The 23,591-nt window shown below is 47.4% G+C and overlaps 1 protein-coding gene across 1 annotated transcript in view; it reads right to left on the minus strand.

The window, feature by feature from the left end:
* The window catches only part of LOC149362967 (uncharacterized), a 33,623-nt gene extending 12,896 nt beyond the window's left edge, over nt 1-20,727 (minus strand). The window contains exons 1-3 of the mRNA XM_089568401.1: nt 20,536-20,727; nt 16,443-16,689; nt 6,959-7,077 (exon numbers count right to left, since the gene is read on the minus strand). Of these exons, the coding sequence (XP_089424527.1) occupies nt 6,959-7,077; nt 16,443-16,689; nt 20,536-20,727 (558 nt within the window). The remainder of the gene's footprint in view (nt 1-6,958; nt 7,078-16,442; nt 16,690-20,535) is intronic.
* Nucleotides 20,728-23,591: the final 2,864 nt, after the last annotated feature.

Below are 23,591 nucleotides of genomic sequence, written 5' to 3' on the forward strand. Positions count from 1 at the left end.
CCTTTATAAGCGCAAACTCCCTTCTGACTCCGATACTTATCGCCCACTGAGCACACACGACAACCTCGCTGCTAGGCAGGGGCAGCTGCCATGAAAAATACCAATACCTATTAGTCATCTCTACGAGCCCCCTACCTCGATCGTCTCACCAGTGAATTTTTATGGACCCGGCAACCATTTATAATATATTAAATTGTGGATTTTTTGCACATTCAGCGATTATTCACTTCGTGTTTTCGCAGCCATTTTTGTTTTTTATTTGTTCTATTTTAGGCTCCGTGCTGTAATTACGCATCGTATCCCGCTGCAGTAATGCTACAAAGTTGATGGAGGTTTCTAACATATCAAGCAAAACAAAAATTTTTCCTCCTCCTTTCTCCCATCCTGTCGTCAACTGCAGTCCACTCGTGCAAAGTCAGCTAGGATTGCTTGAAAAACACCGTCACCAGCTCGTTTCTTCGGAGGGGAAGATGGAAAAAGCGCTTGATGCTTGCGACAGTCTGCGCTTTTCTTACCATTTCCTTCCTTGACAATCATTTCTTTCTTAGCCGCCGCGGTGGCTCAGCGGCTATGGTGCTCGGCTGCTGACCCAAAAGACGCGGGTTCGATCCCGGCCGCGGCGGCTAGAATTTCTTTGGAGGAGAAATTCTAGAGGCCCGTGTACTGTGCGATGTCAGTGCACGTTAAAGAACCCCAAGTGGTCGAAATTTCCGGAGCCCTCTACTACGGCGTCTCTCATAGCCTTAGTCGCTTTGGGACGTTAAAACCCCATAAACTAAACTAAACTAATCATTTCTTAAGCTTCTCTTGGCAATCATTTGCAGACACCCATCGATTTTAGCAGTTTGTCCTTTGTGATCCGCTCAGCCAGTTTCCTAGCAGTACCTGTAGAATTCATCTCAGTGGAAGTATCTAGACCCACAAGGAGCTTCTAACGACAACATTCGAAATAATGCGGGACGGGAGAACCCAGGAAAGAACGCCAGCAGAACTAGCAATGTCAGCATTCATGATTACTTTTCTGTATATAATGGCAATCTATTTGAACGCTTCCAGACCTGACAGGCTTTAAGCTCTGTGGCGGTGGTTAATGTAATTAAGCAATTTTGGACCACAGTCTGTGTACAGATATAATGAAAGTACATAGAATATTGCATGACATGAGATGGAAAGGATTCTTTATTGACCTGTATTATGCAATCGGTTAACTCACTGGCGCCTTGTATTTTACACTCATTTATGTTTCCGCACATTTAGTCGGTGAGGTAATGAGGCATGGTGGTTGCTCTAAGAGCATTACTACTGTATTGGGACCTGGGACCGACCGGCAGCAGTTCCAGCAGCTCTAAGAAGACATGGAAAGTGACACCAGTACGCACGCCCCCTTGTGCCAGCGTCCGTATCGCGTCTTGCCCACTGAGCGCCGCGTCATCAGTGACGATGTCGAAGACATGCTTGAGTGCGGCATTACACAGCCCTCTCACACCCCTTCTGCCTTTTCTCTTCTCCTGGTGACGAAAAAAGACGGCTTCATCAGGCTCTGTGTGGACTACAGCCGTCTCAACAAATCACTCGCAAGGATGTTTATCCTCTACCCCGAATCGACGATGCACTGGCCTACTTGCAGGGAGCGGAGTATTTTTCTTCCCTCCACTCACGCTCCAGCTACTGGCAGGTCCCGATGGCTGCCGCTGACCGACCAAAAACCACCTTCATCGCCCCGGACAGATTTTATGAATTCAAGGTGATGCCATTCTGGCTAAGCAATGCCCCAGCCACAATCGAGTGAATGATAGATAATATTCCCATCGGGCTCAAATGGGAAACGCGTCTAGGTTCTCTGGATGACAATCTAGTTTTTTCTCAATATTTTCCATCCTATATAAAGCGCCTTCGATGAGTATTCACGTGTTTTACTGAAGCTGGGCTACAACTCAAATTGAAAAAATGTCACCGGTGCTACGAGGAGGATAATATTGCCGCACTTAGTTTACACACTCTACCGGCGCCCCCGTGCGGTCTGTCTTCGCCCTTTGTCGCGTGTCGGACTTCGTCGTCTTCCGCTCAGCTCTAGGGTCAGTCAGCTGTGCTCTGCTCAGTGCTCTTGCTAAGTACTGTGAGAACGATCTACCGGCGTCCAGTGACAATATTTGGTCATGTAATCTCCACGGACCGCGTTCTTACTTACCCTGGCAAACTTCGCGTTGTCACTGAATTCCTCAAACCGACCTCAAACGAACTTCGCCATTTTATAACCTTGTGCTCATACTTTCGCCGCTTCATACAAAATTTCGCCTGTATCATCGCCCCTTTAACACAGCTTCTCGCCGATGGCTCGAACCTCTCATCTTGATCACCTGTTTGCGATGCTGCGCTCAATACTCTACTTCGCCTGCTGGTGTCCACCCCCCCCCCCCCTCCCCCACAATGCAATACAACAAATTTTGGCTGCGTCGCGCCAAATACATGCGCTCTCGAGAAGGTTGCAGGCAAAGCAACGTCTCCAGTGCACTTAACTTCTCGAAATAGCCAAAATTGTTGGGCCACAGCGTCGACAGTAACCGCATTTAGAAATTATACGAACTAATATGGACATTACTTACGGTGGGCTATACGCCCCCCAGTAATTATGAAGCCTAACACTAGTAGTTAAACCGTTAACGAATCAATATTGGTGAAACATCCTGCTAGTTAGCACGTCTTATCCGTATTCTCATGTACTACACCGCTGACAATGCTATGCCGAAAAATGCGTTCTTCCAACTCAAAAAACATATTTTAAAAATTGCGAAAAGTGTTTAGGAAAATTCTGTGTATGTAAGTTCAGGACTTCATTGCGTCCAAACTGTACGCGTTTATCTTTGAAAACCACACGCTTTTGACCACAATCATTGGCGTCTGAACTCGGTCGATAATCATCTTATCTTTGAGCAAAGATTTCACACTACAGTACTGGCCTTGTTTGGTTTTCCGTATGAACGCGATACTTTCCATCCACTTCCCGACTGCAGCGCTCTCTTCATTAAAGTCGTCATGAAATAGTAGTAGTAGTAGAAAACTTTTATAGAGATCTTTTAAGAGATTCGCGGATTCGAAGCCTCCGTCGTCTTTCGTGGCGCCGGCGACTTGAGGCTTCTCTTCAGCAAGGTTGGGCCCCTAGTCCAGGACTCCACTGAGTCGCGCTGCATCAGTAGCGTGCCGCACTAAGGCCCTTTGGGCCGCGAGCTCGCTGCTGGTGAGCCGGCTCTCCCATTGCTCCGCACTCGGGAATTCGTGTTGATGGAATGCTTTATTTCGTTCGCACTCCCATGTGATGTGGTATAGTGTGGGTGTGTCGCCGCACCAGGGGCAGTTTGCTCTGTATTGTGTTGGTGACATCTTGTTATAGATGTACAAGTTGGGGAAGGAGTTTGTTTGTAGCCTACGCCAGCCGACTGCTTCCTCCCTCGTGAGGGCTTTGTGTGGTGGTGGGTACTTGAATCTAGTCCCCCTGTATAGTTGTAATGTCTCTGTGTATCCCCCCTCGCATGCGAGTAGCTGAAGCTCCAGAACATCTGACATGCCTGCTCGGTATGTAAGCCCTCGAGCTAGGCTGTCTGCTCTTTCGTTCCCCGCTACGCCTGCGTGGCCTGGGACCCAGATTATGTGTTGTATGGGTGTCTTCTCAGCAGAGGCTGCTGCCCCACTGATTATCCTGAGGGACATGCCGCTAATTCTGCCCTTCGTATAGTTTTTACACGTGTCTTTCGAGTCTGTTAAGATGTTTAGGGATCGGCCTTTCCTATAGCCTTCTGAAATAAAAAATTTGGCGGGGACTTAGCTTTGGTTAAGCGTGGTAGGTTGCGAAAGCGAGCGCAGCGCCTCTAACGGAAGGAACGCGATGCGCCGCGTCTAAAGAAGGAACGCAGTGCGCCGCGTCTACAGGTCACGCGTGGCTACCGGCCGCCGCTGCGCGACGACTCCACTTGGTAGCCCATCTCTCATCATTGTACGACGTCACTAGGCATGGCATGACGTCATCATCATCATCATCATCATCAGCCTGACTACACCCACTGCAGGGCAAAGGCCTCTCCCATGTCTCTCCAATTAACCCTGTCCTTTGTCAGTTGCCGCCACTGTATCCCCGCAAACTTCTTAATCTCATCCGCCCACCTAACTTTCTCCCGTCCCCTGCTACGTTTGCTTTCTCTTAGAATCCACTCCGTTACCCATAAGGACCAGTGGTTATCTTGCCTTCGCATTACATGCCCTGCCCAATCCCATTTCTTCCTCTTGATTTCAACTAAGATGTCATTAACGCGCGTTTGTTCCCTCACCCACTCCGCCCGCTTTCGATCTCTTAACGTTACACCTATCATTTTCCTTTCCATAGCTCGCTGCGTTGTTCTTAACTTAAGCTGAACCATCTTTGTTAGCGTCCACGTTTCTGCCCCATAGGTGAGTACCGGTAGGATACAGCTGTTGTATACTTTTCTCTTCAGGGATATTGGTAAGCTACCATTCATGATCTGAGAGAACCTGCCATATGCGCTCCACCCCATTCTTATTCTTCTAGTTATTTCTCTCTCATGATCCGGATCTGCGGTCACTACCTGCCCTAAGTAGACATATTCCATTACTACATCCAGCACCTCGCTACCAATGGCGAACTGCTGTTCCCTTGCTAGGCTGTTGAACATTACTTTGGTTTTCTGCATGTTAATTCTTAGCCCCACCGTTCTGCTATGCCTGTCTAACTGATTGATCATGCTTTGCAGTTCTTGTCCTGAGTGGCTTAGCAAGGCAATGTCAAAGCGCGAATCGCAAATTACTGAGGTATTCTCCATTAACTCTTATCCCCAACTGTTCCCATTCCAGACCCCGGAATACCTCCTGTAAGCAGGCAGTGAAGAGCATTGGCGAGATCGTGTCTCCCTGCCTGACACCTTTCCGTATTGGAATTTTATTGCTGACTTTATGAAGAACTATAGTAGCTGTGCAATCATTATAAATATCTTCCAATATTTTCACATACCACTCTTCTATACCCTGATTCCGCAATGCCTGCATGATAGCTGAGGTTTCCACCGAGTCAAATGCTTTCTCGTAATCAATGAAGGCTATATATAGGGGTTGGTTATATTCTGCGCATTTCTCTATCACCTGATTGATAGTGTGAATGTCATCTATTGTCGAGTATCCTTTACGAAAGCCTGCCTGATCATTTGGTTGACTAAAGTCCAAGGTTGTCCTGACTCTATTAGCGATTACCTTAGTAAATACCTTGTAGGCAACGGACAATAAGCTGATTGGTCTGTAATTCTTCAAGTGCTTGACGTCTCCGTTCTTATGAATTAAGATAATATTAGCGTTCTTCCAAGCTTCATAGATGACGTCATAGATTATTGTAAATGTCACGCGTGGTGGTGGTGGTGGTGAAAACTTTTATTTTGTTAGAGTTTGGGAGCCATTGAGTGGCCCTGCTACATGATCGGCGTCCCTAGTCCGGGACACCGCATGACGAGGCCCCGTCTCTCGCCCGTTTCACCAGAGCCCTTTGGGACTCAAGCGAGGAGCAGTTGAGGAGGGCAGTCTCCCATGCCTCTCTGGAAGGAGCAGGGGAAGGGGGGAGGTGGGGATTTTGAGTACATGCCCATACCATGTGGAAAATATCACAGGTCTCCCCACAGTGCGGGCATCGCCCATCCGTGTTAGGATCGTAATGTTTTATGATTGCAGGACAGATTAGAGTATACCTGTCTGCAGGCGCCTTAAAGTTCGCTCCTCCGTCTTACTCAGCCCCTTTGCAGGGGCCGGGAAAAGGGCCGCTGCACGACGACACTTTGTAGCCCATCTCTCACCCTGGTATCACGTCAGAGGTCATTCGAAAGGTCAGACGCGGCTACCGGCCGCCGCTACGCGAAATTCCGTTCATGAGCGTAGTATTGCTTTCGCAATAAAACCGGCGTGGATCGCTCAGATTTCCGCGCGCGTTCATTCATCCTGTTCTCCTGCCGTCTTTGAAGGAAAATCCCGTCAGCTTGTGTTCGGCTCTTTAACACACGGCACTGTTTTATTGCGAAAGTGCAGTGCAGTGGGGTCGTGCGGGGACCCTGGGGCGTGCCCCGAATTCCTCTGTAAATAAAGTTTTCTCTCTCTCTCTCTCTCTCTCATGAACGACTTTTCGCGTAGCGGCGGCCGGTAGCCACGTTTGACCTTTAGAATGACCTCTGACGTCATACCAGAGCTGGAGATGGGCTACCACGTCGAGTCATCGCGCAGCGAACGCCGGTAGCCATGCGTGACGTTTATAATGACCTATGGCGTCATGCCATGCCCAGTGACGTCATAGCGTGCCGTCATACAAGGGTGAGAGACGGGCTACCAAGTCGAGTCGTCGCTAAGCGGCGCCGGTAGCCACGCGTGACATTTAGAAGGATCTCTGACGTCATGCTATGCCTAGTGACGTCATAGCGTGACGTCATACTAAGGTGTGAGATGGGCTACCAAGTCGAGTCGTCGCGCAGCGGCGCCCGGTAGCCACGCGGGACCTGTAGACGCGGCACACTGCGTTCGTTCTTTAGTCGCGGCGCACCGCATTCCTTCCGTTAGATGCGCTGCGCCCGCTTACGCAACATACCAGGCTTAACCAAAGCTAACCCCCGCCAATTTTTTTGTCCAAGCTCTTCAGGGGTGTATGCAGCCTCTTGCGTGTTGTAGACATCAGGAGACCTGTGAGGTCGTATTCAATCACCCCTCTCTGGCCCTTAAAACCACTTTTCTTTGCTTCTACCTATGCATTTCGCTCTCCTATAGCGTCTTCACGCCCCTCCTCTTGAAGTGGCGTGGTCCACTGCGAGGGGCGCAGTGCACCACGCCTCGGCCTCACCAAGTGAGGCCTAGCAGGAAGTTCTAGCATCTGAGTCGGACCTGAGTCATGCGAGACACATGCGCACTGCGTCCATTCGTCGCTTACCATGATTACACGAATGCATAAGGAAGTTGCGGGTTGGTGAATATGGGGATCAGCCTTGATCCTTGACCACAGCACTGGGACCAGTAAGTGTAACTGCTGTTCTGTCAGAGCATCCGGATCTGTGGAATGCAGTGTATGGTGTGATTATAGCTCACGCCTGAAAATGCAACTTTCAATGCAAGAAAAGCGACGCCAATAGTGGAAAAAAAAAGCGCTCTCTATAGCGCCTCTCCTGTCCTGTCTCCTCGTTACTTTTCTTCTGCTGGGCTTGTAATCTCGAGATTACGATACCAATTGGCCCAACTTAGCACTTGGTTATGATACACGTCGAGACAAAGCTAATTAAATGCAAGAACTCCCAGAAGCCAAGGTCTGTAACAATGTGCCTAATCATGTGCGTAATTAACCAATTAAACAGATTTCGTGCACTCACTACTGCTGGGACAGTACACTTACAAAGAACAAATTAAAAGCAAATATTTTCTGAACGCCAGCCTTGAATCCAGTTCAAGAAATGAACGAACCATTGCTGCAAAAAAAGACAGGTTAAGTGCTGAAAATTGAGAGCCTCAGTGGCACCTAGTCATTGACTACTCTGTGCTGTTGGAACTGCCACACTTCTAGTATTACGTATTTCATTTGGGATTAAGCGGGTTCAGCACAAATGTTACTACGCTTTATGAAAGGGTAGCCGTTAAAAACATCAGGTAGTGTTTTTTGGCAATTCGAAGCATACTTATTGGCTAAGATTGGGAACAGCAGCGGGATGTTGTATTTAATGTTCCTTCTATTGCGAAATTGGGTGGTAAGAAGTGCCACAGTCTGAAAAGAAGCGAGCAGGACTGGGTTTAGTGAGCAATTTATAGTGCAGAAGCAGTTTCCTCTTGATTTAGAGAGATACGCTTAGCTCTGAGGTCGTTAGAACGCCACCCTCTCTGCACAATAGAGTGCTCCATGGTAGTGACAGTCTGATCACGGGCGCCATACGGGCGACAAAAGAAAAGACTGACGTGACGGGGGAGATACGTTTCGTCTTGTTTGATTGTGCAGCGGAATAGCGGCTGGATTTGCGCAACCGGGCCTGGGTTTGAAAACCAATTATTTTCATCCACTCCTAGCGCACCTTAACCCAGCATGATTCTTTGATAGCACACACAGGCCACAAACCAGTCTGCTGCAAAAATATGTCTGCCCACTCACATTTCTAGAGACGAGACAGTAGAAAAATTACCGAAGACACTTTGGAAATTCCAAAGTGCTTAGCAAAGGCCTAGTAGTCCACCCACCGCCGCTTTCCCAAACCGCTTTGCGCGTGGTGGGCTTCCCGCATGTGCGGTTTTTATTGTCTTTGGTGGCTGCGGTCTCCATTTTGGCTGCAGTGTTTTAGAGCGAGCTCTTTGGCGCCCGTTTCCCGGCATCGCCGTCGCCATTGTCCGTTCGGCGTTCATTGTGTTCAGTGGCGTTGACGTTGACGTTTTACACTCCGATCATTTTAAGGAAAGGAAGCGCTCATAACTGGTTCCCTGGGTCAGTCGACGTCTGAATCGCGCTTTTGTGTTGTTGCGGCTCCAAGAGCCGTTGCCTAGCAACCGTCGCGGTGGGCGCCCGTACCGCACCATGCAGGAAGGGAGGCAGTGGGAGTGAAAGAAGAAAGACAAAGAGGAGCCCTAGTTAAGAAAATGAAAAATCTATTTGAGGAAAGGAAATTACGTAGTAACTGTCTCGCATCTCTGACCGGACAATACTCAGGAATAATTGTGCCAACTTCCTACAACGTACTGGACTCCTGTGTTCCTGTCTGTCTCCGCACTTCAATATATATTTCTTAATACGCACACTGACACTTCGCACTGTGCCAAAAAACATTAGTTTCCATCATGTTAAATGTTCAACTTTTCCTCAACAGTGACACATACATTTTCGGGGCGGTGTTGCAAAGTCATGCTCGGGTACACCATGCCCACTACTCTAGCATGGCATGAAGATGAAGAGAAAAAATGCCAGTGTGGACAGCAATGTGCTTTCATACCCTTACCTGGCTAACTATTGTCGCTACCGCATCTTCTGGTGGCATATACGCACTGGGCTGAAGTGCTTACGCGGCACTAATCCGGCTTGAAAATATCGCAATGAAAACAGTAATACCTTCTGACGTGTTGATTTACACTCAGAGCTTTTCAGCAACATCTTGTGGCCTACAAATTACAGCTCTTAATATATTGTGTCGACGTAAGCGCAGGAATTATTCCAGAGTAGCATGCGCTGCGCGTGTCACTACTGAACATGCAGCACAAATACGCATCGAAGCGAGAGATCTTTAAATAGCTCATATGATTTTTTAAGCCCGTACCTTCAAAGGCTGCACGCAGGATGCCTGTAGGCCTGTCATTAAACTTCACTTGGCGCTCATTATTTTGTTGGCGTTGGTTGATTGCGGCGATGAGGCCCCGCTCCGGAACAGAGCACGATGGCCCCGGTTCTGACTGTCGTCCCTGCTCCAGGACGTCTTCAGCGGTGTCCAGGCAGGATGGTTGGGGCTGAAATGGTTCGACGAGAACTGCAGCTCACATTGTTTCTCCGCCATCCGCTTTGAGTTCCTAAAATTATCGAAGGAATTATTTTTGCCAAAAGAGATTTCTTACAGATCGTTCAAGGCGAATGGATTTACTGTATCTTCGGCATCGTGTAAGAATAAAATCTGTCAGTTTACATGAGAGCAGCGTTCACCTTTGATAGTTGCATTTACCAGGGGCCCGTATGTTTCTAGGAGTAAGGACCGTATATGTGATCACCTCTTTAAATGTGCGGACTCGGAGCAATATGTTTGAGTGGTTTATGTTTTATCTTTTCGTGAAATATACAAGAGTGCATGTGGTTTTCCGGGAAACATCCTCTCGTATTTCTAACAAAAATTAGCAGTCCTGGGACTCGGCACCTTACGTGATAAAAGCGAGCGAGCCGGCGGTAGAATCACTGCGCTCTCTGTCAACACGGTTGTTTCAATGGCCCAATAGGAACGCTGTGCTATCTGTTGCGTCGAGATTCCCTACACAGCCGAGCGAACTGCCATAAAAGGCTGGGATGTAGGACAGTGCTTGTCAAAAGGCGCGACGGTATGCATATGGCAGTTAATATTCCGACAGCAAGAAACTTAGGAGAACGAAGCGATCACCTTTTTGAGAAACGGGACCACTTAATTTTGATACATTTACACTGCTGCATCGAAATCGTTCACAAATATCCTTGGCAAGGCAACGACGCAATCAGACTTGCCTCGCATTCTTCGTGCATCATCATTCCGGACATCTTTGTTTACACAGCTCCGGGTACTCCGTCCCCCTTATGTCCGTTCAAAATATTGGACACTGTCGCATTAACATGCTGCGACTCATTCCTGATTTCTCTTTTTTTTTCGATTCCATACAGAGAGCGCACTAAGTGGAGAGTGGCTGCAGTCAAAGGGCGAGTGTGTGGGTCGATGGTGTGCAGCGCACCGACTTCACTCTGCACCGGTTCCTTCAGGCGGCACAACGCCTAAGCCGAGACGCGGTCACTAACTGCGCGTTGACCCTTCAAGAAGGCTAGTTGAGTCCTGCTGTGCCGCACAGCCTGTGAGTCGCCTACGTGGATTACGCATAAGAGGGCTAGTGCCGGCCACTAACGCTCAAGACGTAGGCCCCGCTCTTTGCAGTTTTTCATGAGCAATCTTCGATCTTTTAAGCAAAAAAAACGCAAAAGCTCATGAAGAAATGTGCTTCTATCAAAGGTCGTGGCTAGTCATTCTCTAGCTGTAAGAAGTTAACGCGGACATCTTAGGGACTACCATAAGTGTGTGGTCTTGCTTCGGGCTGGCGAAGCGTATCCAACATCGTAACATGCCCAAATACGTCCATTGCAAGAAAAAGACCGCTACCACTGACCGCATACGTAGAAGGACGGAAAGCTGGGAGAGTTGGTTTCTGTTATTCATGAGAAAAACAGCCCGAGTAACACGAAGACGGAACTAACAAGACAACACGAGCGCTGATCTATCAACCGTGCCCTGTTCCAGCTGCGTCCCTCGTATCCGCTCAAACTGCCTAATCTCGCTACCAGACCTCTTTGAATAACCTAACCGCTCACACTTTGAAATTTTTAAGGAGCTCTTCGTGAATAACCTGAAGTGGTGAAGTTCTATTTTCTATGTGCTGGCTCAGGACCCACAGACCTGGGTAACGCCAAGTAGAGCCTAACTTTCAAAAACCACTGGTCCCGCCTCGTCGGCGCATTTGCTATTTATTTATTTATTTACAAGATACTGCAGGCCTCACTTTGAGGCCTTGGGCAGGAGTGGGCATATCAATAATATGTCAAGGAAATGCACATAACAATAAGCATCGCAAGAATTCAAGTGAGAAGGTGAGGCAAAATCAAGCAGTAATAATAATAATGAAAAGTAAAGCGCGACAAAAACAACAAGACGCGTACATAGCATCACGATACAACCACGCATGCTCAATCACTTGAATTACTTATTTTTCTGCCAAAGCAAAATGATGCATTGGCCTTTTTTCTACTTTACAAATTCTATAATTCAGCAGAATTGTACACAGATACAGTGCAGAAAGTGGCTGTAAACTTCCGTCTATGATACTACTTCTGAAAGCTCGGCAAGCATCTTTGCTTGGTGCTCGGACTGATGGCTGGGATACCTGTTGTGCGGTCGCAGCCGCAGGAGCTTGCACGGACAGCAGCCTCAGGTTCTGGGCGAGCGGTTCCCGCGGTGCCCCTCCGAAGACAGGCGCTGCTGTGCTTGACACTCGGCCACGCCCTCGGCCTCGGTCTGTTGTTCGCTTGGCAGCAAAAGGCGCCGGAACGTCGCCGCCACCTGCGTGTTTCATTGCAAAAATCCTTGAGCCTCGGAGCCGAGAGAGAAGACTCTAAAAGTCTCGTGCTAGAGAGGTTTCGTTTTCTTCCCTTATCCTTTGGAACTTCTTCTTTTACCAGGTCGTTGGAAGTGACATTGGTGGTGGAAATTTACTTTTCATGCCTTCAAGGCTGAATAATTCCTGTTATAAATACCTGTAATTAGTTTTACATAATTACCTTATACTTCCCCTTTCCAGTGATGCATTGCTTGTGTACGATGTTACGCTTACTACTATCTATGCTCATTACGACAGTAGTATACAACGTAAAAAAATTCCCAAGGATTACCATATCAAACAATCCACGTATCGAAGTTCTAGAGCTCATAATCTTTTTCTTGTGATAAGCTCCTTTTTTAGGTAACAACACTCGTTTAACCAGCCGACTTCTTTTTCGTCGAGGAGGAATTCTGTGCGCGGAGGCTGAATGTCGGCGGAGCTTCACTGCAGACTTAAGTTTTATCCGAATATATACTATGCCGTCATCATGACATGCACGAACTAGTTGATGCAAATAGGCAGACAATGAATTTTTAAATTGAAGAACAAAAGAACGCAGTTGTCTTCTTGGGTCTCTTTGGAAAAATCCATCAGAGCTTCGATCTTACTGGGATGGATTACAAAAAAAATAAAAAAGCTCATATTTAATACTCGAGTTGCCCGCCTTGAGAGCCTGAGCTGAACCGATAATATAAAATAATAAATAATGATTTCTCTCCATCACCATACAGTGTTGGAGGGGATGGGAATAAAAGCGGTTATCGCTTGGCAAGGTTCCCACCCCCTGTACAGCAAGTGGGCAGTGGCATGCGACGGCACTTGTGAGAAAAAAAAAGAGACAACAGGCAAATACACAATCACCAGCGTGTGTGGAAAATTAATACGGATTGAAGGAATAACAACAAAAGCAACAATAAAAAAACTGTTATAAAGATGATAACAAGAGGAAATAATACATGAATACATGCTTAAAGTATGAGTACAAGGAAAATGTGGCTTCAGAAATAGGTTTGGTTTGGCTTGGTTTACAGGGTTTAACGTCCCAAAGCAACTAAGGCTATGAGAAATAAAGTAGTCGAGGAGGTCAGAGCAGCTAATGCTTGCTATGTCAATGTTTGCAGCAAATAATCTATTCAGGAGTGAGGGAAGTTGGAATGTTAGCATTTGGCGTCCATAGTTATTTCTGACTACAGGTACTACACAGTGTGGTTTGCGACGGCGTGGCTATGTGCACTGAAATAACTGTATCTGGGCTAAGTCAGATAAGTTTGTAATGCATCTTATTTGTTCAGTTTTATAGGTGCGCAATAGTATATAAGCATACAGGTTGAAAACATTAATAAACTTGTGCTTGGAAATTAAGTGTTTAGTTGAGTATCTATGTGGCAGGCTATGAACAATTATGAGGGCCCTATTTTCAAAAATCGAAAGTTTTTCAGACTGGTTTGTGTACCAATACCGCATACTAAAACCTTGTTTTAGAGAGATACGCTTAGCTCTGTGGTCGCTAGAACGCCACCCTCTCTGTACAATAGAGTGTTCCATGGTAGTGACAGTCTGATCACGGGCGCCATACGGGCGACAAAAAAAAAGAGTGGCGTGACAGGGGGGGGGGGGGGGGGGGATTCGTTTCGTCTTGTTTGAATGTGCAGCGGAATAGCGGCTGGCTTTGCGCCACCGCGCCTGGGCTTGAAAACCAATTATTGTCATCCACTTCTAGCGCACCTTAACCCAGCATGATTCCCTGATAGCGTACACACGCCACAATCCAGTCTGCTGCAAGAATATGTCTGCCCACTCACATTTCTAGAGACGAGGCAGTAGAAAAATTACCGAAGACACTTTCGAAATTCCAAAGTGCTTAGCAAAAGCCTTGTAGTCAACCCACCGCCGCTTTCCCGAACCGTTTTGCGCGTGGAGGGCTTCACGCATGTGCGGTTTTTATTGTCTTTGGTGGCTGCGGTCTCCATTTTGGCTGCAGTGTTTTAGAGCGAGCTATTTGGCACCCGTTTCGCGGCGTCGCCGTCGCAGTTGTCCGTTCGGCGTTCATTGTGTTCAGAGGCATTGACGTTGACGTTTTACACTCCGATCATTTTAAGGAAAGGAAGCGCTCATAACTGGTTCCCTGGGTCAGTGGACGTCTGAGTTGCGCTTTTGTGTTGTTGTTGCGGCTGCAAGAGCCGTTGCCTAGCAACCATCGCGGTGGACACCCGTACCGCACCATGCAGGAAGGGAGGCAGTGGGAGTGAAAGAAGAAAGACAAAGAGAGGCCGTAGTGAAGAAAATAAAAATTCTATTTGAGGAAAGGAAATTACGCAGTAACTGTCTCGCATCTCTCGGTGGACACCCGCCATTCGTCTGCAGAGGAAGGGAGGACATGGGAGTGAAAGAAGGAACAGAGAGAGGGCCCGTAGTGAAGAAAATGAATTAGAGGAAAGGAAATTACGGAGAATTGCTCCGCTGCACGAAGAAGAGGCCACAGTTGGCACGATTCCAGCGCAAGGACGGGCACCGCGAGCATGGACGGACACCGCGAGCATGAGCAACTAAATGCTTTCGCATTAAAAGAAGCGCACTACACTTGGCCGTCCTATACACGCTCCGTCTGTTTGGAATTCTCGTGTGGGGAATGTAAAAACACCCCTGTTTTCTTTGTTCACGCAGTGGCTAAAACTCACTTATTAGCAAAAAACGTGCATCAAGCATAACCTACCCAAGTTGCACAAAACGTGATGCCCCTGTGGTCCCAAACGGGCTAGTGGGGTAGGGACATTGACTCGGAAACCTTCGTCGGCCCCCTTTAGGGAAGTTCATCTTCTATGGGTCTCATATCGATGAGGCAAGTGCTAACCGAGCCCACATTCCCAAGACCCGCTGACATCAGTAAGTTGTTGCGTATTTGAAGGTGGATCCGACACAAATGGGTCCCTCACGCAAGCAAACCTGGGTTATCTCGAATTGTGCTGCCCGTAAAAAAACCACTCAAGGTAGAAGGGCGGAAGCGGGGCTGGAAAGCGGGAATGCCTGCTGCTGCTCACGTGGGTTCCCCGACGGGCACATGAGGGTAGATGCAATCACATGTGGGCTCTACGCCGAAAAGGGCCTGCCCTCACACTACTGATGTAAGTACATCCCACATAACCGTGGCAGGAATAGAAAGCGTACAGGCGCGGCCATAAGTAAACGGAGCACGCTGATGCACATCCCACATAACCGTGGCAGGAATAGAAAGCGTACAGTCGCGGCCATAATTAAACAGAGCACGCTATTGCGTTCGAAGTGCAATCACGGCTTCTCCATTGGAAATGAAGAAGCATTGTTTGTCTAGAAGAAAGCCCATCAACCTCCGCTACCAGCATGCGCGTACCACTGCTAGAAATTTCAATTATGTGACGCGTGAAAAATATTCCGAGAAAGTTGCGTGCTCCGTTTACTTTTGTCCGCGGCTGTACGTGGCAGCTCGTTGCCGACGACAGTTTCTTGTCGGTTACTTCAGATAAAATAGAACAAAAATGCGGGACATAAGTAGAAAAATACCTGTGCTAACCCTCATCGGGCTGCCCGCAGAAAGCTGCTGTATGGCTTCTGACAGAACTCGCATCGGCTCTGAACAGAGCTGGAAATTGGACCTGCTAGCATGATGCCCACATCGGTCCATTTTAGGGTGCATAAGGCCATGTGGAACGTAAATACCAGTTCTGTGCGAGAAAATAAAAACGCGGCAAAACTGTGTAACCGATGCAGTGCCGCAGCATGTCCTAAATTGGCGCTAGCGGGCCTGAACATACCAGCGAAGTTCCATCAATCTGCCCTGAACACTAATTTTAATTTTGGAATTTCTATTCATCGAGCCTATAAGTTAGACGTATAGATGATTTAAATATGAATTCTAAGCATATCCAATCAATTACTAAATATTACATGTTTGTTCTGGCTCTGGTTCACACGTAAAATATGCCAACTGACCTGACAATATTCAGGAATAATTGTTCCAACTTCCTACTATGCACTGGACTACCTACCAGTCTCCGCACTTCAATATATATTTCTTAATACGCACGCTGACACTTCGCACTGTGCCAAAAAACATTACTTTCCGTCATGTTAAATGTTCAGCTTTTCGTCAACAGTGACACACACATTTTCGGGGCGGTGTTCCAAAGTCATGCACGGGTACACCATGCCCACTACTCCACCACGGCATGAAGATCAAGAGAAATAATTCCAGCTTGGAGAGCACTGTGCATTCATACCCTTACCTTGCTAATTATTGCCGCTACCGCATCTTCTGGTGGCATATAGGCAGTGGGCTGAAGTACTTACGCGGCACGAATAAGGCTTGAAAATATCGCAATGAAAACAGTAATACCTTCTGACGTGTTGATTTACACTGAGAGCCTTCCAGCAGCGTCTTGTGGAGGCCTAAAAATTACAGCTCTTGATATATTGTGTCGAGGTAAGCGCAGGAATTATTCCAGAGTAGCATGCGCTGCGCATGTCATTACTGAACACGCAGCAGCAATACGCATCGAAGCGAGAGATCTTTAAATAGCTCATATGATTTTTTTAGCCCGTACCTTCAAAGGCTGCACGCAGGATGACTGCAGGCCTATCATTAAACTTCACTTGGCGCTCATTATTTTGTTGGCGTTGGTTCATTGCGGCGATGAGGCCCCGGTCCGGAACAGAGCAAGACGGCCCCGCCTCTGCATGTCGTTCCTGCTCCAGGACGTCTTCAGCGGCGTCCAGGCAGGATGAGAGGGGCTGAAATGGTTCCACGAGAACTGCAGCTCTCATTGTTTCTCCGCCATCCGTTTTACGTTCCTAAAAATATCGAGTCATTTTTGCCCAAAGAGATTTCTTACAGATCGTTCAAGGCGAATGGATTTACTGTATCTTCGGTATCGTGTAAGAATAAAATGTGTCAGTTTGCATAAGAGCAGCGTTCACCTTTGAGAGTTGCATTTATCAGGGGCCCGTATGTTTCGAGGAGTAAGGACCGTATATGTGATCACCTCTTTAAATGTGCGGACTCGGAGCAATATGTTTGAGTGGTTTATGTTTTATCTTTTCGTGAAATATACAAGAGTGCATGTGGTTTTCCAGGAAACATCCTCTCGTATTTCTAACAAAAATTAGCAGTCCTGGGACTCGGCACCTTACGTGATAAAAGCGAGCGAGCCGGCGGTAGAATCACTGTGCTCTCTGTCAACACGGTTGTTTCAATGGCCCAGTAGGAACGCTGGGATATCTGTTGCGTCGAGATTCCCTAGACAGCCGAGCGAACTGCCATAAAAGGCTGGGATGTAGGACAGTGCTTGTCAAAAGGCGCGAAGGTATGCATATGGCAGTTAATATTCCGACAGCAAGAAACTTAGGAGAACGAAGCGATCACCTTTTTGAGAAACAGGACCACTTAATTTTGGTACAGTTACGCTGCTGCATCGAAATCGTTCACAAATATTCTTGGCGAGCCAACGACGCAATCAGACTTGCCTCGCATTCTTCGTGCATCATCATCCCGGACATCTTTGTTTACACAGCACCGGGCACTCCGTCCCCCTTATGTCCGTTCAAAATATTGGACACTGTCTCATTAATTAACATGCTGCGACTCATTAATGATTTCTCTTTTTTTTCCATTCCACACAGAGAGCGCACTACTTAGAGAGTGGCCGAAGTCAAAGGGCGAGTGTGTTGGAGCGACGATGGTGTGCAGCGCAACGACTTCACACTGCACCTGTCCCTTCAGGCTGCGCAACGCCTAAGCCGAGACACGGTCACTAACTGCCCGTTGCCCCTTCAAGAATGCTAGGTGAGTCATGCTGTGCCACAGAGCCTGTGAGTCGCCTACGTGGATTACGCATAAGAGGGACCAGTGCCGGCCACTAACGCTCAAGACGTAGGCCCCGCTCTTTGCAGTTTTTCATGAGCAATCTTCGATCTTTTAACCAAAAAGACGAAAAAGCCCTTGAAGAAATGTGCTTCTATTAAAAGTCGTGAGTAGTCATTCTTCAGCAGTAAAAAGTTAACGCGGACATCTTAGGGACTACCATAAGTGTGCGGTCTTGCTTCGGGCTGGCGAAGCGTGTATAAAGCCAACATCGTAACGTGCCCAAATACGTCCACTGCAAGGAAAAGACCGCAACCAATGACCGCATACATAGAAGGAGGGTAAGCTGGGAGAGTTGGTTTCTGTTATTCATAGGAAAAAAATTACCGACGATTACGTTACTTCCTAATGCGAAATTTGAGCGCAGCAAATAAGCTGTTTCACCTTTTCGATAGATTGAGGCAAAGAAATCGAGCAACACATGTATGCGCTATCACAGAATTTTTTTTTATTTTTCACACGTATTCCTTTAACAAAGACTCCACTAAAAGTTTTTGACAGTCATGAAGGAAGCTTTGTGGTCGGAGAAATAGACTGATATAAGTTCGACTTGGTACACCAATGCTTGATTCTCAAAGACGAGATCTATACAAGTGCCTCGCGAGGTTGTCACAGCCGTGAGACGCATTACGAGCGAGGGGAACGGGATGTTCTCCCGCATAAGTGTTAGGAAATTGCTGTTTGTCTTTATGTCAACATTAAAGTCCCCCACTACTAACAACGGTGTGGATCGATGGACGGTTAATGCGAGTTGCAGGAAGTGCATGACGTCTTTCGTGAGTGCGGTAGGGGCGAAGTAGGCAGCTACTACCAGCAAGCCGTTGGGCAACTTTGCGGCGCACAGTTCGCCAACTTCATGTGACGTGCCAAACATTTCGACTGGTATTGCAGAGAGACCTGTGCGCAAGTAGATAGCGACTCCCGCCGCTCTGTTGTGGTCTCTGCGAGCACCACAGCAGTATAGGAAATCTATGATTTCGAGAGGCTCTTCGGGATCCATCCAGGTTTCAGCAAAGCAAAGTACAGAGGTATGGCGCAGAATGTGATCGTGGTGTACGTCCTTGGCATGTGCGGCAAGGGAGCGTACGTTAAGAATGTGGTTGTGAATGATGAATCAACTGCTGCCAGCGATTGACGCGTCGATTGGCTGTCTGCGTGTGTTACTGATGTGTGGTTAACATGTTAAGCTTCCCCTGTAAGAGTGGAACGCGACAGCGTCTTGCAACGCTGCCAGGGAGTCCACAGAACGCCATCGCCAATTCGGCTGTACGCCTTGCTGGACGGTAAATTTATTTTTTGAGGAAATGAAATGTATCTCTCTCGCATATCTGGGTGGACACCTGCACCTCGCCGTAAGGGAAAGGGGGAAGATGGGAGTGAACGAAGACGCCGTATTAGCTAGACGCGCCTTTGTTCATTCCAAACCATTCAGCTGGCATTACGGAGTGGCTAGCGTGCTCGTATCGCACTCCGGAGACCCTGGTTCGATTCCCCAACTCGACCAATTTCGTTCTCGGTTTTATTGATTTATGCGGTCTAACTAGAAAGGTTAATTAGGCTATTTCATATTTATATTATTGTATTTCTATCCATCGTGTTCTGTCATTAACCTGTCAATTGTTGGAACTGTCTAGGATGTTCGACACAACGTATATGAAACGAGCAACGTCTTACTGAGTGGGGAAGTGCGTGGTGGTGGAGGGAACGCGGCTTCGTACTTATCTGTTTTTTTCAGCAGCGTCTCCTTCCGCGGACGCTGTTGTCGCTGTAGCACGCGTCTTTCTTTTCTTTTCTTCTGACCTCTTCATTCTCCTCTATATTAATTAGGCTAATTGATTAATTAAGCAATTAACTAAACTCAGTCCAACTTAGTTGCAGCATCACTATACGATCCCTTTGATTGGTTGCATGGTTACTAGCCAAAGTACAATTGGCCCGATTTGAAATTCGCGCACTGTGACGTCACGAGCATTTCGACCAATTGAAAAGCGTGACATTGGGGGCGGAGCTGGTTACGAGGCCGACGACGACGCGAAACCCAGGAACGGACGCCAAAGAGCTGCGCTCTAAAACAGCCCGAGTAACACGAAGACGGAACCAACAAGACAACACGAGCGCTGATCTCCCGTGTCCTGTTCCAGCTGCGGCCCTCTTATCCGCTCAAGCTGCCTAATCCCGCTACCACACCTCTCTGAATAACCTAACCGTTCATAATTCAAAAATTTTTAGGAGCTCCTCGTGAATGACCTGATCTGGCGAAGTTCTATTTGCTAGGTGCTGGCTGAAGTCTGACAGATCTGGGTAACGCCAAGTAGAGCCGAAATTCCAAAAACCACTGGTTCCGCCTCGTCGGCTATTTGCTATTTATTTATTTATTTACAAGACACTGCCGGCCTCACTTTGAGGCCTTGTATATGAGTGAGCATATTAATAATACCTCAAGGAAACGCACATAACAAAAAAGCATCACAAGAATTCAAGTGAGAAGGTGAGACAAAATCAAGCAGTAATAATAGTAATGAAAAGTAAAGCGCGACAAAACGACATTGCGCGTACACAGAATCACGATACAACCACGCATGCCCCATCACTTCAATCACTTATTTTGCTGACAATGCAAAATAATGAATTGATCTTTTTCTACTTTACAAACTCTAATTATGCAGAATTACACGACGATGCAGTGCAGAAAGTGACTGTAAACTTCTGTCCATGAAACTACTTCTGAAAGCTCGGAAAGCATATTTGCATGGTGTTCGGGCTGATGATTGGGGTACCTGGTGGGCTGTCGCAGCCGCAGATGCTTGTGCTGGCAGCAGCCTCAGCTTCTGGACGAGCTCTTGCCGTGGTGCCTCTCTGAAGACGGGCGCTGCTTTGCTTAAGACCCGGCCACGCCCTCGGCCTCGGCCTGTTGTTCCCTTGGCAGCAGCAAAAGGCTCGGGAACGTCGCCGCCACCTGCGTGTTCCATGGCAGAAATTCTTGTGCCTCGGAGCCGAGAGAGGAGACTCCAAAAGTCACGTGCTGCAGAGGCTTCGTCTTCTTCCCGTATTCTTTGGAACTTCTTCTTTTACGAAGTCGTTGGTAGTGACATTGGCGGTGGAAAGTTGCTTTTCGTGCCTTCAAGGCTGAATAATTCCTGTTATTAATACGTCTAGTTAAGGTTTACATGATTAGCTTATACTTCCCCTTTCCAGTGATGCATTGCATGGGGAGGATGTTACGCTTACTACTATTTATGCTCATTACGACAGTAGTATACAACTTTAAAAAAATTTCCTAGGATTGCCATATCAAACAATCCATCTATCAAAATTCTGGAGCTCATAATCTTTTCTCTTGTGATAGGCTCTTTGTTTAGGTAACAAGACGCGTTTAACCAGCAGACTACTTTTTCGTCTTGGAGGAATTCAGTGCTTGGAGGCTGAATATTGGCGGAGCTTCACTGCAGGCTTAAGTTGTATCCGAATATATACTATGCCGTCATCATGACATGCACGAACTAGTACATGCCAATATGGTATTTTATTCTAGTGATCCAGCGGACCTCGGCGCAGCCACCACGTGTTTCTGGACTCAGATTTGTTGCTAGGGACGCCGTTGCTAACCGTCTGCTGCTCCGCTCGATGCTCCGGCAACGCACAGCGAAACTCGGGTTTGGGCTAGTGTGGGAGAGCTTTCGCTCTAATGGTTCTCAACACATTGCGGTCACTCAATGTTTGGGCTCAGTTACAGGGACACAGCTTACTGCGCAGGTTGGTACATCTCCATGCAGGAAGCTTTTTTTTTCGTCATGTTTCTCTTTTGCATTGGCACCCGTACGCTACCAATTGTCTACAATGTATAAAATACTGCAACCCATAATAAAACTTCGGCGTCTGTTGCCAGCCTGTACAGCCCTTCTTAATATTCTGTCGTGCATTATTCTCGCTTGCTACTACTATGAATACTGTTATGGGCAAGAGGAGTCCCCGTTGCGGAGGTATTTCTCCGCTTCCAGGGGACCTCAGATGAACAATAAGTTAGCGACTTAACCTGAATAAAATATGTGAAAAGCTGATCACGCAAAACTACTTTAGAGCGCCTACCAACAGTGGCTTACCGTCTATACAGGTCGTTTACTCAATCGTAAACATAGCTGTTAAAAACATCAGGTAGTGTTTTTGGCAATTCGAAGCAACCTTATTGGCTAAGATTGGGAGTACCAGCTAGATGTTGTATATAATCTTCCTTCTATTACAAAATTGGGCGGTAAGAAGTGCCACAGTCTAAAAAGAAGCGAGCAGGACAGGGTTTAGGAAGAAATTTATAGCGCGGGAGCAGTTTCCACTTGTTCTAGAGACATACGCTTTGCTCTGTGGTCGTTAAAACGCCACCCTCTCTGCACAATTGACTGCGCCATGGTAGTGACAGTCTGATCACGGGCGCCATACGGGCGAGAAAACTGCCTCTCCCGTAACCGAGAGTAGAGTAAGCATAAAATGTTTACGGGCCTAATGTCATCTCGGTGGACACCCGAACCGCACCGTACAGGAAGGGAGGAACGCCACCACCCGTACAGCGCGATGCCTTGCCATTAGAACGCAAGGATTTTTGAGGAAAGGAAATGGCGCAGTAATTCTCTGCCATCTCGGTGGACACCCGAACCGCACCGTAATGGAAGGGAGGAACGGCACCACCCGTTCGGCGCGATGCCTTGCCCTTTGAACGCAGCGCTTCTCCCCCGGGCCCCAGTGCGCCTGCGCGGCTTTGCTTCGATGCGCGAAGACCCTAAGAGATCACGTATGACAACGAAGTGTATCGTGGCATTTATGTGCTTTTTGCACGCGTTATTAGAAATCGGAAATTATAATTCCGTGCATTATCAAACGCACAGCGACTGATATCTTGATAAACATTGAGACGGCACTGGCAGCAGTTATTTTTTGTGACTCCTTTGGAGACCAACCGGCGCTGGCATGCCGGTCGCGTAAGAGGGCTTAGAGAGAGTCGTTAAATCTCGTTAAGTCTCGTACGGTGCCCGGATATTCTCTTTTCAGAGCCCGGATGAGTGGATATCAGTGCCCGGATGATGGCTCTCGGTCTCGGCGTGACGTCACCACACTGCCGACAACGGGGGCTAAAAGCATTTCATGCTTAAAAAATACCTGTGCTAACCCTCATCGGGCTACCCGAAGAAAGCTGCTGTATGGCTTCTGACAGAGCTCGCATGGGCTCTGAATAGAGCTGGAAATTGGGCTTGCTAGCATGATGCCCACATCGGTCCATTTTAAAGTGCATAAGGCAATGTGGAACGTAAATACCAGTTCTGTGCGCGAAAATAAAAACGCGGCAAAACAGTGTAACCGATGCAGTGCCGCAGCGTGTCCTAAATTGGCGCTAGCGGGCCTGAACACACCAGCGAACTTCCATCAATCTGCCCTGAACACTAATTTTAATTTTGGAACTTCTATTCATCGAGCCTATAAGTTAGACGTTTAGATGATTTAAATATGAATTCTAAGCATATCCAATCAATTACTAAATATTACATGTTTGTTCTGGCTCTGGTTCACATGTAAAATTTGCAAATTGACCGGACAATACTCAGGAATAATTGTTCCAACTTCCTACTATGCACTGGGCTACCTACCAGTCTCCGCACTTCAATATATATTTCTTAATACGCACGCTGACACTTCGCACTGTGCCAAAAAACATTAGTTTCTGTCATGTTAAATGTTCAACTTTTCGTCAACAGTGACACACATTTTCGGGGCGGTGTTGCAAAGTCATGCACGGGTACACCATGCCCACTACTCCACCACGGCATGAAGATGAAGAGAAATAATGCCA

This window comes from Amblyomma mixtum, chromosome 2, assembly GCF_055824585.1.
Source record: "Amblyomma mixtum isolate Tamu chromosome 2, ASM5582458v1, whole genome shotgun sequence".
NCBI classification, from domain to species: Eukaryota; Metazoa; Arthropoda; class Arachnida; order Ixodida; family Ixodidae; genus Amblyomma; species Amblyomma mixtum.